The 18,564-nt window shown below is 34.8% G+C and overlaps 1 protein-coding gene across 1 annotated transcript; it reads right to left on the bottom strand.

The window, feature by feature from the left end:
- Window positions 1-2,299: 2,299 nt before the first annotated feature.
- On the bottom strand, window positions 2,300-2,833 carry LOC112722690 (uncharacterized). Its single transcript, XM_025773810.1, has one exon. It carries the CDS (start codon window positions 2,831-2,833, stop codon window positions 2,300-2,302), a length of 534 nt encoding a protein of 177 aa, XP_025629595.1.
- Window positions 2,834-18,564: the final 15,731 nt, after the last annotated feature.

The following is an 18,564-nucleotide window of genomic DNA, read 5'->3' as shown; positions in this document are numbered from 1 at the left end:
CGCAATTCTTTCGTCTTACAATGTTCTGGTAAGCTCCAGAATTGCACCCAATCTGAGACATATGAGAATTCTTTCTCTTTTCAATGTTATGTTTTTATACTTTTATTTATATTTTAATTATAAATGTGAATTTAATTTAATTATATTATTTATAAAATTCGAGTATTAACATAAAAATAAGACTATTTCGTTTTTCTATCCAAGTGATTTAGTAGTAACTAAATTTTAATATTCATATAATATGGATATTTTGCTAATTATAAGCATAATTTTGCTTCTAAAATATTAGAAATTAGTGTAAAATATAATCAATTCAACGCATTAGCATAGCTGTATGAGATAAGAGTTTGTTTTCGTTTCCCAACTTCGAAATTCTCAACGAAATAAAGCAATCATTTAAGGAAGAATTGTTGTACAGCCTGTTCATTTAATAGACTACTCGAAAAACATAAAATAAACAAAGAACGGATTCTTTCAATTTTTTTTTTAATTTCAATTCAAAAAATAAAATATAATCTCTTACATTACATTTTATAGGTAGAATAAAAAAATATGAAAAAAATATAAAAAATTAGACATCACATTTTATTCTCTCAATTAAAAAAAAATTGAGAAAATTTATTTTCAAAAAAACCTACATGTGGTGAACAAGAAATTCTTATATGCTTTGTGAATTAAGAAATTATAGGGTAATCTTATTCATTAAATTTTTAAAAAACAGAAAAATTTAATAATAAAAGATGAATAAATGGTATGGAGTATGGATGAAATTGTTTTTCTATGAAAGAAATATAAGTTTCTGTTTTCTCTTCATTTTAATAATAGCACATCTAATTAATAAAAATCTTGTTATAGATGTTTATATCGTACTCAGAAATACTAATTGTAATTTATGCGTCCAAGCATTGCTTGAAATACAAACATGTTTTTTTCCTAAGGTTGCTTGAAATAGAAACTTAGTACTAAATGAAATTCAGTAATAAAAGTGGCGTGTTATAGCATGCTAACTTGCAAATTGTGTAAAGAAACAATTTACTTGAAGTTGTTTGAGCAATTGTAACAAAGATAAAAACAAGACTAACGAATAAATATGAAATATGAAGCAATTGAATAAAGAGTGATCCATTGAAGTCCCTAAAAAATAATTAAAAATTATATAAAGAAAAAAGTGTCAGTTCAGAAAGTAAGCCTAACGTAGAAAAACTTCACCAACATAAATTCTAAACAACTATACTAGGAGTTATTAAATCATTCTTATAAAATATATATTAAAATAAAAAATATATATTAAAATATATAAAATAGTATAACATTTTGTTTTAAAAACATAGTTTTACTATATAATTTTAATTTTTTTTGTTATTCTTAAAATGTAAACCTAAAATTATTTATTAAGAAGTAATACTTAGCATTACTAATCTCATTTTTTTATTATTACAAATATATAATAAATAAATACTAACATATTAATCCTTTAGTGATAGTCCTCTTTGAATGACAAATGAAATCCTCCTTTGTAGTGTTGGCGTTAAAACACATGGCAGTCCCGTTTCAAACTTGATTCAAGAATCAAGATCATCCACTCTCACTCCTTTTTATTTATAATAGTAAAAATTATACATAAAAATAATTGAATTCAATGATTACACATAATTTTAGAGCACAAGTAAATAATAAATATAGCTTCAAAAAATATATATGCAAATATTTCTATTGTGATCCAAGAGCACACATCAAACCGTCTAATATTTGTAAATGAAAGAGTCTAATTTCACTGATCAGAGCTAAAAAATATGATATTTGAACGAATTAACAATTAAGAATGGAAACTGAAACAATCATCAAAATATCACCTTATAATTTTATAAATTTACCTGACAATAATCTATTGCTTCTATTCTAATAACATGACAAAAATTAAACGAAACACACAAACGACATGTCGCAAATTAACAAACACAAATGAACAAGTTGACTAATTCAGAATATTAAAACGCCAAGAGGAAATTCGAAACAAATTCAACCAAAAAATAAAAAAAATGCTCAAGAAAATTATCGAAACGAGAGACATGTAATTTGCATGTTTTAATCCGATACATCACGAGGCATGACATACAACAAGTTGCATGCATCATCACAAAATGCAGATTTTACCAAATATCCTAATCCTAGATTTATAAATATAGAAAACAAAAAATCTAAAATTTCGATTTTTTCTCTTTCCCGTTCGTTTAAGAAACAGCCAATGGGATCGTCCCACGTGTCTCTAACGGACTTTCCCCTTTGTTTTCTGTTTAGATCACAAGTGTAAGTAGCGAGCCAGCTGGGCAGGGTTCACCACTCCAGAAAGGTGGACCCCGTCGCACTTGAACAGGCTCGCTACCTTCGCGTACCTTTCCCTCTGCTCCTCCGTCTCACGGCACACTTTGGAGGCTGTTGTCGCCGTCGTCGTAGCCGCTCCTCCTTTCTCGCTGCAGTCCTCTTTCTCCGCTACAATTGGGCTTTCAGGCCAGACTTGGGCCCACGGTTGGCCCAGGAGGGTCCCTTTGGTGAGATACTCGTGGGCCAGGCACCCAGCTAATAGTTGATTAGACGGAGTTGTCGATTCAAAACCCTTGACGCTGCTTGGGCTTGATGTTGATGGGGATGTAGTTGCTGCTGTTGGTGTTGTTGTGGTGATGGGCTCTAAAACGGGCCGAGGTGTGGGCCTGTCTGGCTTAAGTAATTTCGATGAGGTTGTTGTGGTTATGGGCTTGGGCCTCTCAAACGGGTCTTCTCTCTCTTTTCGTTTAGGTCCACTAGGTGTCAGCACGCGACGAGGGGGGAGGCGCATCGTTTTGGTATTCATGGCTTCCTATCCGCATGCCACGTCACCACCCAACCCAGGTAAAGAAGAAGTTTCAAATTTAAAACTTGAAAAAATAGAGAGGAAATTTTTTAAAGAAAATAAGATGCCAGCGGTAATTTTCTATTGTGTTAACGAGGGAATGTGGGGCAGAAAAAGAAGGTGAAAGGGCAAAAGAGTAAGTTGAGAAAATAATTAAGGGTAAGACAGTAAATAGATAACAAACAGATGGGACAGAACAGAGGGTCAAGATGATGTGATTAAGAGAGGGGAAAGATCATAAAAATAAAAAAAAAAATACAAAAAAAAAGATGAGAGAAATTTGTGGCTGAAATCTGGAAAATTATTTTTCTAAGGTTTCAAATATAAAGAGCAGAAATGGGAGAGGTGAAGAGAGAGAGAGAGAGAGATGAACAAAGAGACGGAGAGGGAGATAGAATGTGTGGGACTGACGGGGTTGGAGGAGAGAATGCGCAGAGGATGAGGGGCCTCGTTATTTATAGGGGAGATGATAGCTAATTGGCCTTGAGATTTTAGTTTATTACGGAACTACCATTGACATAGTGAATGACTTTAATGCCCCTAATCTTTTGTATTTTATATGAGCACGGAAACTATCTTATACAATTTTCCTTTTCTTTTTCTTTTTCTTTTTCTTTTTCTTTTGCCCCTTATGAGGTTTAGACACGGCGCAAGACTTAATTGGGTTTGGGGGAGGCAGCTTGCTTTAGCTTATCATGTTTTGTTATGCTTAAGTTTGGGTTAGGCTTGTGATGAGTGATCATTTCGGTCCTAATTTTAACTAGAATAAGCACCTAAATAATTTAAATCAAATATTTTAATTTTTAATAAATTTTTATTTTCTATAAATATTTAAAATTATTCTCCTCGGATAAATAAGTTATCGTTTTTAATCAATTTTTTAAAATAATTGAAAGTCCTAACTCATTCCCCTAATTATTCTTCTAACTTTAAAATAGAGCAACTTTTAAATTTTTTATGATTTTAAAAAGTAACATATACATTTGAATTTTTATTCTTTTATTTTAAGTATTAAAAAAATAATTGTTGAAGAATTTTAAAGAATAAGTATTAATTGTTAGAGACTAAAGTGTCTAATTTAAAAATTCTTAAAAATAAATTTGAGTGTTTATTATTTTAACTATTGGAAAAAGAATTTTTCTTAAAACAAATAAATTAAATTACATATTTTTACTCATATGATTTATTTATATTTTTTATTTTGTTTATCTTGTATGTACTGGATGCAAAATAGGATGCACATATCTCATTTAGTGTAAACAAATAAGTAAGATAATTTTGTTATTTACCTAATTTTCAAATCGATAACTGAGGAAACAATATTTACACAAATTTTTACTGTAAACGAAAAATATAGATTTACATATCTCTTATTGACAACAAAATCAAACAATTGTACGACTTAAAAAAAATATTTGCAATATAGTTCGGATCACTTTAAAAGTTAAAATTAATATAATTTGTTATAATTTAAATTGTATTAATTTAACTTTTTAAATTTAATCCAATTTAATTCAACATGATCCAAACTACTATGGTTTGGGTTTAATCTTTTTATATCACATGTAAATTTTAAAGTTTATAATTCTTAAATTAATTTTTTCAGCAATAAATTGTATCCATCCAAATTTTAAATTTTATAAATTATATTTCATCAAAAGTTTAAATTTATAAAATTTAAATTTATTAATTTTTTTCAAAACTAAATGAACGGATATAATCCTAACTTATAATAATTTGGATCAGATTGGATTAAAAATTAAATTTAAATTGATATAATACAAATTACAATCGTTTAAATTAAATAGGATTATATTAAAAAATAAAATCAAACTAATAAAATTCAAATCATAACAAATTATATTAATTTTTATCTTTTATATCGATATAAAACCATTTGTTGTCAGTTTATTAAAGTGTTATGAGAAAACCTTCGTTACATATATCTCCTTTATAACCGAGACAAATAACAAAAATTGTGCAATAATATATATATATATAAGAATATAAAAAATAATTTTTAACGAAAATAAGTAAAATCATAATTTAATAATTACAAAATTATTGAAGAGTATTTTAAAAAAATAATTTAATTATTAATTTTTTTAAAATATTTTAACAAAAATATAATTTAATTAATAAAAAATAATTTATTAAAAGATTTTTTGGTAAGTAAAATTTAATGATAAAAGAATAAAATTTTTGTTAAAAAGAATTTTTGTAAAAAATAATTTATTTTTTAAAAAAAAATAAAATTAATATTAGTTAACACAAAAAATTTAAAATAAAATAATAAAAAAAATTTTTAAAATTATAAAACAGAAAAAAATAAAGAAAAAAGAGTGTCATTTTAATATCTTTTAAAATAGAAAAATAAAATTTTTTTAAAAAACTATAAATAATTTAAAAAGTACATATAAAAATAATATGAAATTTAATTTATTCATCTAAGAAAAAAATCCATTAGAAAAACACTATATAGCCCATGATGGATGCATGCATGAATTTATGATTTTATTTTATATTATATATGCGTTCCTGGCATGTACATTCATTGAGCTTTGATGACAATTTAAAGCAAATTTTATCCTCCTATGATTTTCGCTTGAAAATTTATTGTCTCAATTTAAAAAGACTTAATTTTGATACATTAATAATATAAAATATTTTATATATTTATTTAATTATATTTATTTATTTAAATAATTATATATATAATTAATATAAAAATAATTATTTGTATTAATATAATATTATTAAATATATATATAATTATTTTATACTATTAGTATATTAAAATTTAATTCATTTGAAAATACGAGTTCTCATGGTCTTTTTTTCATCAGTGGTTTTAATTAATGTAACTGATGCATTTACAAGAATAATATAGTGACACTGCTTGTAATATTTTATAATGTATATTTTTTACTGATCCAAATATTGAATTATAATAAATTATGATAAATTATTATATAAGATATTATTAGATCAAATGTTAATAAATACGTCATGAAACAATTCTTATTTACGTAAATTGTTTCCTTAAAATTAAATAACTTAATAACTTTAGACACTTCTTTCATGCATTTTATAATTTTCTGTTCAAAATACAATGAGTTTTAATATATCTAAGTTATAATTTTATAAAAATAGCCTATAAAAATAAAAACTTTTAAGATAAAGGGTATTCTATACTATTTAGGAATGGATCTAGAAATATTTTAAAGAGGGGTCGAAAATTAAATATTTATATAATTGATGATATTTTTTATTATTATTTTAATAAAATAATAAGTGCTATATTAAAATAGAAAATTCTACTAAAAAATAATAATTTTATATTTGATATTATTCATAATAACTAAAATTTTAATTTTTATCTTTTATTATTATAAAAAATGTAACATGTATAATATAAATCAGCTATTTTGATATTTTTTATATATGCATTTAAAATAAATTAGTGAATAAAATATATAAAATATTCATACTAATACATAATTAATTTAATATGTTATTATTTTAATATCATAAAAAAATAAATAAATGAAAATAATTTAATTTGTATGTATATATTTTTTGCCTATTCAATTAGAATTTGTTATAAAAAATAAAGTATTTTTTATATAATAATAGATTTAAAAGTTAAGAAAGAAAATAAAAAGATAGAAAGAACAATAAAAAAAGAATTCATCAAAACAAATAGTTAATGAAAAAAAATAAAAAAATAGAAGGACAAGTAAAAAAGGTTTATTGATCAAATGGTTGGTCTAAAAAAATATAATATATTATTAATGTTATAAAAAAATTTTAATTACCAACTAGACTAACAAATTAATTTTAAAATTAAATGCATCATCATATAATATATAAAAGTTTTAAAATTTTTTTGGGAGGCATAACCCTTACTGGCCTCCTCTAAATTTGCCTTTGATACTTAATCTCAAATTAAAGTCTGTAACTTGAGATGAGATGAAAAAAATTAGAACATGATAAATTAGTTATTATTATTATTATTATTATTATTATTATTATTATTATTATTATTATTATTATTATTATTATTATTATTATTATTATTATTATTATTATTATTATTATTATTCAATAAAAAAAGTTCAACACAATTATGTGGGGAAAAGAAAGAATATGACACAACAAACTAAGTAAATATATAGGATATAATCCGTTGTTATTTCTGATATTACTATCAACAACCAAATGGATCAACATCACTCTATTTTCTGTAACTCAAAAAACGACATATTCTTGATTTCCTCAACACTTGTCTCTAAATTCTGAAATATTTTGCCTTTACGCTTTAACCAAATGTTCAAAATAACCACAAAGAATTCTATCAGTCACGTCTTTTACTCAATGTTTCTACCAGGCACTCCAATCTAATTCTCAAAAAGCTCTTTGATGGTTCTCGAAATAGTCCAAGCTCTATCAGCACACGTCAACTAAGGGCACCAAGCGTACCACACCTGCCAAGTAAACACACAGCCAAAGAACAAATGATGTGCAAATTTTATATCTTTTTTACTCAAAACACAGATATTATCACTATAATGAAAAATTCATAGTCTACTCAATCTCTCTTTAGTATTGACTCTGTCTACTAGAACAAACCTTGCAAATAACTCAACTCTTGGAGGAACCAATCATCTCCATATAGTACTAGTGAACTTGTAACTTGCGATGTTCTTCGAGAAAGTCTCTTTATGCAACACCTGCTCAAATGAATTAGTAAAAAAAATACTTGTTTTGTCAAATTTTCATACCCTGGGTCAAGCTGTCTGACTCGGGATGTTTAGCGACAAGCCGACCGATCTCTTCAGGTCAAATTATCCGACCTCTTCTCAAAGAGCTCGGCTAATGCCCGACCTTTTCTCAAAGAGCTCGGCCAAATCGCCAAAGGAGCCCAAAGCAGGCCCAAAATGAAGGAACACAGCCCAATCTAAAGGCAGCTAAAGCCCAGAAAGATAAAGGCGGTTCCGCTAAAGATAAGATGACTTCACTCAAAGATAAGATATGATAAGATAAGATAACTATCTTATCTTCAGAGAGGTCACTCCTCACCATTATAAATACACTGGAGCACCCAGGTATAACTCATACTCTGATTCTACTCAATACCTGCTTAATACCCTTACTAACTTAAGTATCGGAGTCCCTTGCAGGTACCCACCACCCTCCGGGGACGAAAGATCAGTACCATCACCAAGTCCAACAAGTCAGACACACCAGCTCCGGTCACTATACACCTGCCGGACACGTCGGCTCCGACCAGTAAAGAAGATCTCGTCCGAGATTGACCTACAGTTTCAGGTAACCCTCGGAACATTGGCGCCGTTGCCGGGGAACCTGGAAGTCATCCCATCACCATGGCGGACAACCATGACAACGACCACGATTCAGATCTAGAGGATAGAACGCCGAACAAAAACGCAGACACTACACCAAAGGATACTCCTCAACTTATCAACGAAAAGGATTCTCCAAATGCGGGAGCCATGGAGGCGCTTCAAGACCGTTTAAAACAACTGGAAGAAGAAGCCCTACATCAACGAGAGGCTGAGAAAGACCTACAAAGGGAGATAAAGCGACGCCAAGAATTGGAGGACAAACTCCTAAAACTCAAAGCCGATCTCAAGGCCAAAGCTAATCGATCCTCTCATGGGATAAGCTCCTGCAAGGACTAAGATCCATTCACCAAAGAGATCATAAAAGCTAAAGGTCCCAAAGGACTTCAAAGCTGTCTGACATGACCCCGTACGACGGCACATCAGATCCAAGCCATCATCTTGACAATTTCAGAAGCAGGATGTATTTCACGGAGGCCTCAGATGCAATCCGTTATTCACCATCCAGAAGGACAAAGCCAAACACGCACCGAACCTATTAGGGATCAAGCAAAGAGATTGAGAGAGCCTTCGCAACAACATGGAAAGATTCAACAAAACATGTATGGGCATACAAAGTCTGCCAACAGAAGCAGCTATCAGGGGCCTCATCAATGGTTTACGAGAAGGACCTTTTAGCCACTCAATATCCAGGAAGCACCCAAACATCTCTAAACGAGGTACAAGAACGAGCAGAGAAGTACATCAACATGCAGGAAAACTATCAACTAGGAGAGATCTCAAAAACCGAACATTCCTACTCCTCTCGGGATAAGGATAAAGAGTCCAAGAAAAAAGAAGATCAACATGGAGAGAAGCCTAGAAAATACCACAATTACACCCCCTTCGGGTGTCTGTTGTGGATGTCTACCGAGAAATATGCAACATTGAGAAGATCCCATCAACTTGCCCAATCAAAAACCAAAGAAGTCGGACGCGTTGAAGATCCACCTCACACCAAAGAGGTCGGATGCATTGCACACCAAAGAGGTCGGACAAAGTTGAAGGTCCACCTCACACCAAAGTGGTCGGACGAGTTGAAGGTCCACCTCACACCAAAGAGGTCGGACGAGTTGAAGGTCCACCTCACACCAAAGAGGTCAGACAAAGTTGAAGGTCCATCTCACACCAAAGTGGTCGGACAAGTTGAAGGTCAACCTCACACCAAAGAGGTCGGACAAGCCAAACGTCTCACACCAAAGAGGTCAAACGAGTTGAACGTCCACCTCACACCCCTGAGAGACATGTTCATAGAGGATTCGCAGGAGGGGGGATGTCTAAATCATCTCGCAAAGGACACCTCAAAGAGGTATATTAAGGAAGGGAGAAAGGTTTGAATAGGACAACGGGGCGCAAACAAGCCTTCCGAGATTTTGAAAATTCTTGGGGTAACCACCCATTCTTACCCGACCAAGGGAAAGTGAAAAGCTCATATTATACCTCGTAGTGGGAAGTCGGGTAATAGCCTCATCACTAGTTAAAGAAAACAAAAGTGGGCAACAACCCGTCTACTTCATCATCAAGGCTCTAGAAGGGGCCGAACTAAACTATCAAAAGATAGAAAAGTTCGCATACGCCCTCATACTCTCTTCTCGACAACTCCGCCCATATTTTCAAGCTCACACTATTAGAGTTCGGACCAACCAGCTCATAGAAGGCGTCCTACAGAAAATAAACTTAGTAGGAAGAATTCTACAGTGGGCAGTCAAGTTATCCGAAATCGATCTTTGACATAAAGCTCAGACAGCCATCAAATCACATTATCTGGCCAACTTTATTACAGAGTACACTGACACCCCGGGAAATCCTACAAATTGAAAACTCTACATGGACGACTCTTCAAACAAAATCGGGAGTGGTGCAGGCGTAATTATATAAAGCGATCAGGGAAGCCAAATCAAGCTAAATGACAAGCTGAATACGAGGCACTACTCGCTGGTTTAAGGCTAGCTAAGAAGGTAGGAGCTTACCATGTCCAGTGATTCACAAGTAGTCACCTCACAAATAGAAGGGAGCAACCAAGCTGAGGATCCCACCATGAAAAAATACCTCGGGTAGTTCGGGGGACCCTGGACAACTAGAGAACAGCTCGGACAATTCGGGGGACCCTGGACAAAAACAGAAAATAGCTTGGACATTTCGGGGAATATGAAGTCCGACACATACCTCAGGAGCAGAATGCCCGAGCTGATGCACTTTCAAAATCAGCCAACACCAAACCAGGGGGCAATAATAGAAGCCTCATCCAGGCTACATTACAAGACCACAACAAGGAAGGAAAACAAACCCTCTCTTCAGGGTCCGGCGACACCAACTCATTCTACGGAACCTCCTAAGTCGCACACAATACTCAGGGTCAGCCATAGTAACACGCATTAGAACTATGGAATCCAGTCAATCAGACATGCCGTCCGGGATCTTAGTAGACATCTCAACAATATTTTTTCAAGAAGACATAGGTCAACCATGTGGTTATTAACAAACAACTCGAACAAATAAGGAAACAACTCGGACAATAACAGCAAAACATCAAGTGTCAGACACAACAGTAAAAGGGAAACCCCAAGACTCACACGAAAGTCCAGGGGCACCCTTTGGAGGCAACAAGAGAGCAAAAACCCAAATACAAAGTCTAAAGCTTTACATCAAAAGCATGCTAGCTTCTACATTGCCCCACCAGAGGAGCTCATCAATGTAACATCACCTTGGCCGTTCGCAGAATGGGGACTCGACCTCCTCGAACCCCTTCCCCAAGGATCGGGACAAGTCATGTTCCTCATTGTAGGGGTGGATTACTTCACAAAATAGATTGAGGCAGAGCCCCTAGCTAATGCCACTGCTCAAAGAAGTCAGAAATTCTTGTACAGAAACATTGTTACAAGGTGTGGGGTTCCTTACTCCATCACCACAGACAATGACACTCAATTCACAGACGCAGGCTTTAGAAAGTTGGTAGCCGACTTGAAAATAAAGCACCAATTCACAGCCGTAGAACACCCATAGGCTAATGGACAAGCAGAAGCTGCCAATAAGGTCACACTAGTCGGGTTAAAACAGAGGCTACAGGACGCAAAGGGAGCTTGGGCTAAAGAGCTCCCACAAGTCCTATGGGCATATCGGACAACTCCACATTCCACCACAAAGGAATCACCTTTCCAATTTGCTTATGGAATGGAGGCAATGATACCGGTAGAAGTCGAAGAAGAATCTCCCAGAAAGATCCTCTACAACGAAAAAGCCAAACTCCTAACTTCAAAGGGAAGAGCTCGACCTACTCCCAGAAGTCCGAGAAAGAGCTTGGATCAGGGAAGAAGCGTTAAAACATCGCATGGCCTTAAGGTACAATCAAAAGGTAGTGCAGAGAAGCTTCACCAATAATGACCTCATCCTAATCCAAAATGATATCGGAACAAGTCGACCGGAAGAGGAAAAACTAGCAGCTAATTGGAAAGGACCCTACCAAGTCACGGAAGTACTGGGGAAAGGTCACCACAAAGTGCCTGACTTCGAGGGTCGAGAGCTACCGAGATCATGGCACGCCTGCAACCTAAGAAGGTACTACAGTTAAAAGGTAATAAAAGATCTTAGGACAAAGGTGCACTCTTTTTCCTAAGAAAGGTTTTTTAAATGAGGCACCAAGCCAAGATCTACAAAAATACCTAGGGTAAGCACCCACATGTATATATTCGCATATTTTCTATTTTGAATAAAGTTTGCAGATTCCCTAAAAAGTTTCCTACCAAGACGTCCGATCACGACAGGTCGGCAAGGTGAAAACCAAATTCACTGCCCGATCACGACAAAAGTCGGCAAGGTGAAAACCAAATTTTACCGCCTGATCAAGACAAAGTCGACGAGATGAAAACCAAATTCATCGTCCGATTTCAAAGCGACAGGTCGGCAAGGTGAAAACCAACTTCACCGCCCGACCACGATGAAAACCGAATTCATCGTTTGATTTCGACAAAGGTCGACAAAGTGAAAATCAAAATTCACTGTTCAACCAAGACGCATTAATCTGAAGCATTCATCGTCGATTATAAAGCAACAGATCGACAGAAAGTGAAGAACAGATTCACTGTATGATCTCGATAGGAATGATCGTCCGACAAAGGTGAAAACGCGATTCACCTAAAGGATGATCAAACCGGGACAGAAACCACCATCTACAAATCAGCAAAGATGAAAACAGAATAGTGCAAGAAGTTATCGAAAGTGATCCCAAAAAGAACCTGAGGAGGTCTTATGGATTGCTATATAATAACTTAAAAAGACTAGCCGACAGTAAAAAGTCGGACCAAGTCAACCCAAGTTATCAGCAAATCCCTGGAAAGAGGTCTGGCCAACTCTATTAAAGAGGAATTGCTATAACTTAGAAGAGATCGACCTAACGAAGTCAGTCTCCTACAAGACAAGTTATAAAAGTAATCCCTGAAAGAGACTTGAACAAGGTCCAAGAAAGAGAATTACATAAATAACTTAGGAGGACCCGACATGACGAAGTCGGCCCAAGCGACAAAAGTTATAAAAGTAATCCCTGAAAGAGACTTAAACAAGGTCCAAGAAAGAGGATTACCAAGTAACTCGACAAAGCCCGACATGATGAAGACGGCCCAAGAAAGTACCGATACTCTACAAAGATCCACAAAGGGGACAAAGACATCTCGCAACGGCTAGAGGAAGGCCAAAAATGCTTTGCTAAAATGTACGAAGTCTTGAAAAAAGACACTACTTAAAAGGCAAAAGCACAAATCAAAACGGCGCTAAAAAGTCATCCAAACAGACTATAAAAAGGTTCCCCATCGGGAACACTACCTAAAAAGTTGTTGGATTATGACTAAAAAGCCCGAGCAGTGAAGACAAGCAAGTCAGAAGAAGACTGAAAAATCCCCTTAACAAACTAAAAGGGGCAATACCAGACTCGCACAATGGAGAAACTACTCAAGATCGACCAAAGTCAGGATGCTTGAGCGCGACTTCCTCAAAAAGATCGAAGCTCTAAAAGAACGATCTCGCGGAAAAATCCGAACTCAAGCAGGGGCAAAGTCATACAGGTCGACGTCAGCTAAAGAAGATGTGCAAGTACGATCTCAAAAAAAAGAACAAGCCAAAAGGTCGGAAAATAACTTAAGGCTCAAATGTGCTTAGCCAAAAGGGATACAACTCCGCTCAAAGAAGGCACAATCTCAAACAGGGCTACGAACGTCATCCGAGACTAAAAAAGGTTCTATATAAAGAACACTAAAAAGTCAGTGGACAAATCACTAAAAGTCCGGATATCAAGCCGCAAGGACAACTTCGCCAAAGCAGAGGGTTGTCAACACAAACTTAAAGCAAGGCGTGATCCAGAAGGCAAGGGTAGAAAACCCACGCTACCACTCAAAAGAGGTTGGACTGTGAAGTACCAAACCTCTAGAAAATCTACAAAGATTGCAAAGCAATGAAGAAACAAGCTAGACAGATGCTTGAGCACGACTTCCAAAAGAGATCAAAGCTCTGAAAAGCACAATCTCATGGAAAGATCGAACTCAAGCAGGGGCACTGTTCATACCCTGGGTCAAGCTGTCTGACCCGGGATGTTTAGCGACAAGCCGACCGACCTCTTCAGGTCAGACTATCCGACCTCTTCTCAAAGAGCTCGGCCAATGCCCGACTTCTTCTCAAAGAGCTCGGCCAAATCGCCAAAGGAGCCCAAAGCAGGCCCAAAACGAAGAAACACAGCCTAATCTAAAGGCAGCTAAAGCCCAGAAAGATAAAGGCGGTTCCGCTAAAGATAAGATGACTTCACTCAAAGATAAGATAAGATAAGATAAGATAACTATCTTATCTTCAGAGAGGTCACTCCTCACCATTATAAATACACTGGAGCACCCAGGTATAACTCATACTCTGATTCTACTCAATACCTGCTTAATACCCTTGCTAACTTAAGCATCGGAGTCCCTTGCAGGTACCCCCCACCCTCTAGGGACGAAGGATTAGCACCATCACCAAGTCCAACAAGTCGGACACACCAGCTCCGGCCGCTATACACCTGCCGAACACGTCGGCTCCGACCAGTACAGAAGATCTCGTCCGAGATCGACCTACAGTTTCAGGTAACCCTCGGAACAGTATTCAAAATATAAAATTATAAACACATCAAGTTGTAAAAAAATAATTGCTTTAAAGGTGGAGTTATGTCTAAGCATTGTTGAGGTGCAAGGTTCAAAACCTTGCTTTTGCATTTTTGTAAAATAGTTAACTTCATAAGCTCATAGTTGACCGGTCAGATTTAGTTACGGTTTGTACTGGTTTCAACTGATTCAAAAGAATTTGACCAATTTTTTACTTTAAATGATCAGGACATTAAATCCAACTAGATAAAAATTTAGTTCTTTGATTTTTTCGATTGAATCGATTATTTCGGTTCGATTTTTATAACTATGCCCTAATCCATCCCAAAACGCACAGTCACTTATTACAGATCCTTATTGATTTGAAAGAGAGAGGAGCCTTGAAAAATTATCTTTCAAGGAGCCACTTTCTAACCAATCATCTTCCCAAAATCAAATACGTCTTCCATCTTCCAATTCCTTGGACAACCCACTAATCATCTTATCTCTTTACCTGTTGCTCCTTAATATTCAGCTAGCAGATGTCTTTTTACGAACCACCTCTTGAAGGTAATGTCTATTTTGACAATATTACATTGGGGTTCAAATTGTTATGCTAACTTACAATCTTCTTCCACAACAGACAATCCTCCTTCAAAAAGCTCCACAACCACTTGGACAGAAGCGACGTATTTCTGATCACAACATCCCCCACCCCCAGACCACCTAACCTTTTCGGTGCTTGCACCACTTTCCATTTCACAAGAGCTATGCCATTGTTCTCATCTTTTTTACTCTGCAAAAATCTTCTCTGTAACCAAATTAGCTTCTCTGCAACCGCCTTTAACATCTTATACAAGCTATTAAGTATATATTTGATGAGAACTAGCTTACCAGCTTTGTTGAGAGTTTTCGCTTTTCATAAACTGAGCTTGTCTTCTACCTTGTCTATAATTGGTTTTCAAGTCTTTACCAACCGAGGATTTACACCTAGAGAAATCCCTAGATACCTAATAGGTAAAGAAACTTCCGCACATCCTAACAAGCAACACATATTTGTCACCCATTTTTGCTCACAATTAACTGAAATCAAGTTTGACTCATCAAAGTTAATACTCAGGCCAGTCATCAACTCAAAACAATCTAGAAGCCTCTTATAATTCATAATTGCCTCCGTTTTTAGTGGGCAGAATAAGATTGTGTCATTTACAAACTGGAGATGCAACAACTCTATGTTATCCCTTCCAACCAATAGTAAAAAAACGTGTCCATTCTTGACTGTCTCACCCACCATCCTATGCAATAGATCAAGGACAAGAACAAACCGAAAAGGAGACAGTGGATCACCTTGTCTAAGACCTCTCTTTCCATTCTAAACGGCTTAGATAGTGACCCATTAATTAACACCGATATAGACGTTGTGGTCACACATTCTTTCATCCATGTCTTCCATCTGAGACTGAGACCAAAACTCATATTTTGTAGCACAATATTCATGAAGTTCCATCTAATCATGTCATAAGCTTTCTGAAAATCTAACTTGATAATGGCCGCCTTCTTCTTGCGCAACTTCAGCCATTGGACCGTCTCACATACAGTAAGGGCACCATCATATATTTTTCATCCCTTCACAAACACAGACTATGTCTCCCCTACTAATCATGGCATCACTAACCTCATTCTTCTTACCAATACTTTTGATATCACCTTATACACACAACCAACCATACTAAAGATCTTTGATTTTCTTAGCCCCCACAAATTTTGGAGCTAGTGCCACCCACGTTACATTAGCATCTGTTGGTAGCTTAGCACTTTGGAAGAATCCCAACATTGCTGCAGTAAACTCCTGACCAATCTCATTCTAACATTTCTTAATGAAGTTCATGTTGTATTCATCACTACCTAGAGCTTTAGTGGACTCACAATCCCAAACAGCCTCTCCGATTTCCTCAGACGATGACAGTACCTCTAATGTCGTTGCCTCTTCATCATTAAGTTGCTTTACCAACCTATCACGGAAACCAATCATAGGAGCATATTTTTGTCGATACAACTCCTTATTATAGCCTCTAATCGCAATCTTTATTCTGGCCTGGTTCTGCACCAACCTTCCATTGATTAACAGAGCATTAATTCTATTATTCCTCCTTCTAGCCGACGCTAGGTTATGAAAATATCTAGTATTCTTGTCCATATCTGTAGCATGCTAAGATCGAGATATTTGCTTCCAATGAATATCCTTTCTGACATACCATTTCGCACAACAACTCACCAGAGCCTTCCGTCGAGCCTCCACTGTTCCGTCATAAGTAGCAGCACTAACCATATGATCAATCTTCTTGATCTCTTCCTCAAACTTCTTTATCTTGTTGTCCATGTTTCCAAAATTGCCCTTATACCATCTTCTCAGTAGTACTGCTAGGGCCTTCAGCTTAGTAGTGTACTGATCATCACCCAAGTTCCTCTACGCATCCTTCACCATCCTAAAAAATTCCTCATGTGTAAACCAGGAATCCAAATTTTGAAATAGTCTTAGGCCCCTACTAATTCTTGTACCTTCTACAATCAATGGGCAGTGATCTAATAGACTTCTAGGTCCCCCTTTTCAGTCGAGTATTTGGGAGCTCCTCAAGCCACTCTATACTTAATAGAACCCTATCAATGCGACTATAAGATCAACCTCTAAACCATGTGAACTTTTGGTCATTAAGAGGTAAATTCGCTAGCTGTAAATCTTGCACCCAATCCTTAAATTCTTTTGCAGATGCTAGTAAATTAATTGCACATTTCTTTTCCTCCATCCGTAGTATCTCGTTAAAATCTCCCATAAAAAAATAGAACCTGACATAATTCCACAATATAGTTCAATTCCTCTCATATCAACAGTTTTTCACTCCGCGCATGTGCTTCATGCCTCCATACGCCAAGCAGAATGCACAATTAAACTTATTTTTTGTCAATAATCCTTCGACACACAGCCAACCTTTCCTTTTGTAGCAATTTGAACGTTTAAATAGCATATCATCCCACATTAACAATAACCCTCCAGAGGCACCTATTGATTTCACATAATCCCAACCCACCATGTCACAACCCTAAATCCCCAAATCCGTGCTACATCAAATTTAGTCACTACTTCTCTCTTAGTTTCAATCAAACTTAACATATTCAACCTATATTTTTTCTTCAATTCTTTTACCATATCTCAGCTTACCATCCCCTTCTAAGCCTCTAACATTCCAACAACTATAAATCATTTAAAAGTACTTTTACACACTTTATTATGATTTTTGGATCTGTTCCTCCTTATTTTCTCTTTTTGTTTCGCCATTCTTATTTTTGCTGTAATTGCTTCGTGCTGACCTTGTAAAATTGCCATGATGTCTACTTTATCATATAAGACTCCACCAGACTCTACTGCCAACTTTTATATTTCTTTATTTTCGATCATCTGTTCTTTCAGTTTGAACCTCTGATTAACATTTCCGTCCATACACTCTGCTTCTGTTTCGGACCCAACATCCTCTGTAGTCCATCTTTTGACATGTTTATGTTGCATCCCAGTCGTTGCTAATGGCTCGATTTTCACAGCATCATCTTCACCTCTTACCCCTGCCACATTAGTCTCCCTTTTCTAAAATGGTAGTCGTTGGTCTCCTTAAATAGCATGGTTCTCTTCTTTTTCAACCAACACTTGTAAGTCATGGAATCCATGGTCAGCTTCCTCTACCGCGGGCCTACCGTCAAGCCTCTTTGAACTACTGTAACTTTAAGTTAGATTCATAATTAACTCAATATCAAACCCATTTATTTAGAAAAGAATAACAATTTAATTGATTAAAAATTAATAATATAATGTTTTTTATCAATTAGCCAGATAAATCAATTAATTTTGTTTATTAAAATAAAATTAAGTAGGATTTTATTGTTTTCTAGAATTTAAATTATTTTAAATCGATTAAGAAACTTATATATAACTAGAACAAGATAACGTGTAACAGCGTACAACTATATATAGCTATGAAAAAATAATGCGTACTTATCCTAGGTATTTATATGTCTCGTTACAACTTACAAGAGTATATAACTTTATTATATGTATTTGTTTATGTACTAATTATATAATAAAGTATTATTTTTGTCCTTAACATTTGGGAAAAGTTCTAAAGTTGTC

This window comes from Arachis hypogaea, chromosome 2 (assembly GCF_003086295.3).
Source record: "Arachis hypogaea cultivar Tifrunner chromosome 2, arahy.Tifrunner.gnm2.J5K5, whole genome shotgun sequence".
NCBI lineage: Eukaryota > Viridiplantae > Streptophyta > Magnoliopsida > Fabales > Fabaceae > Arachis > Arachis hypogaea.
The sequence above is the reverse complement of the archived record's forward strand: the minus strand, read 5'-3'. Positions and strand labels throughout refer to the sequence as shown.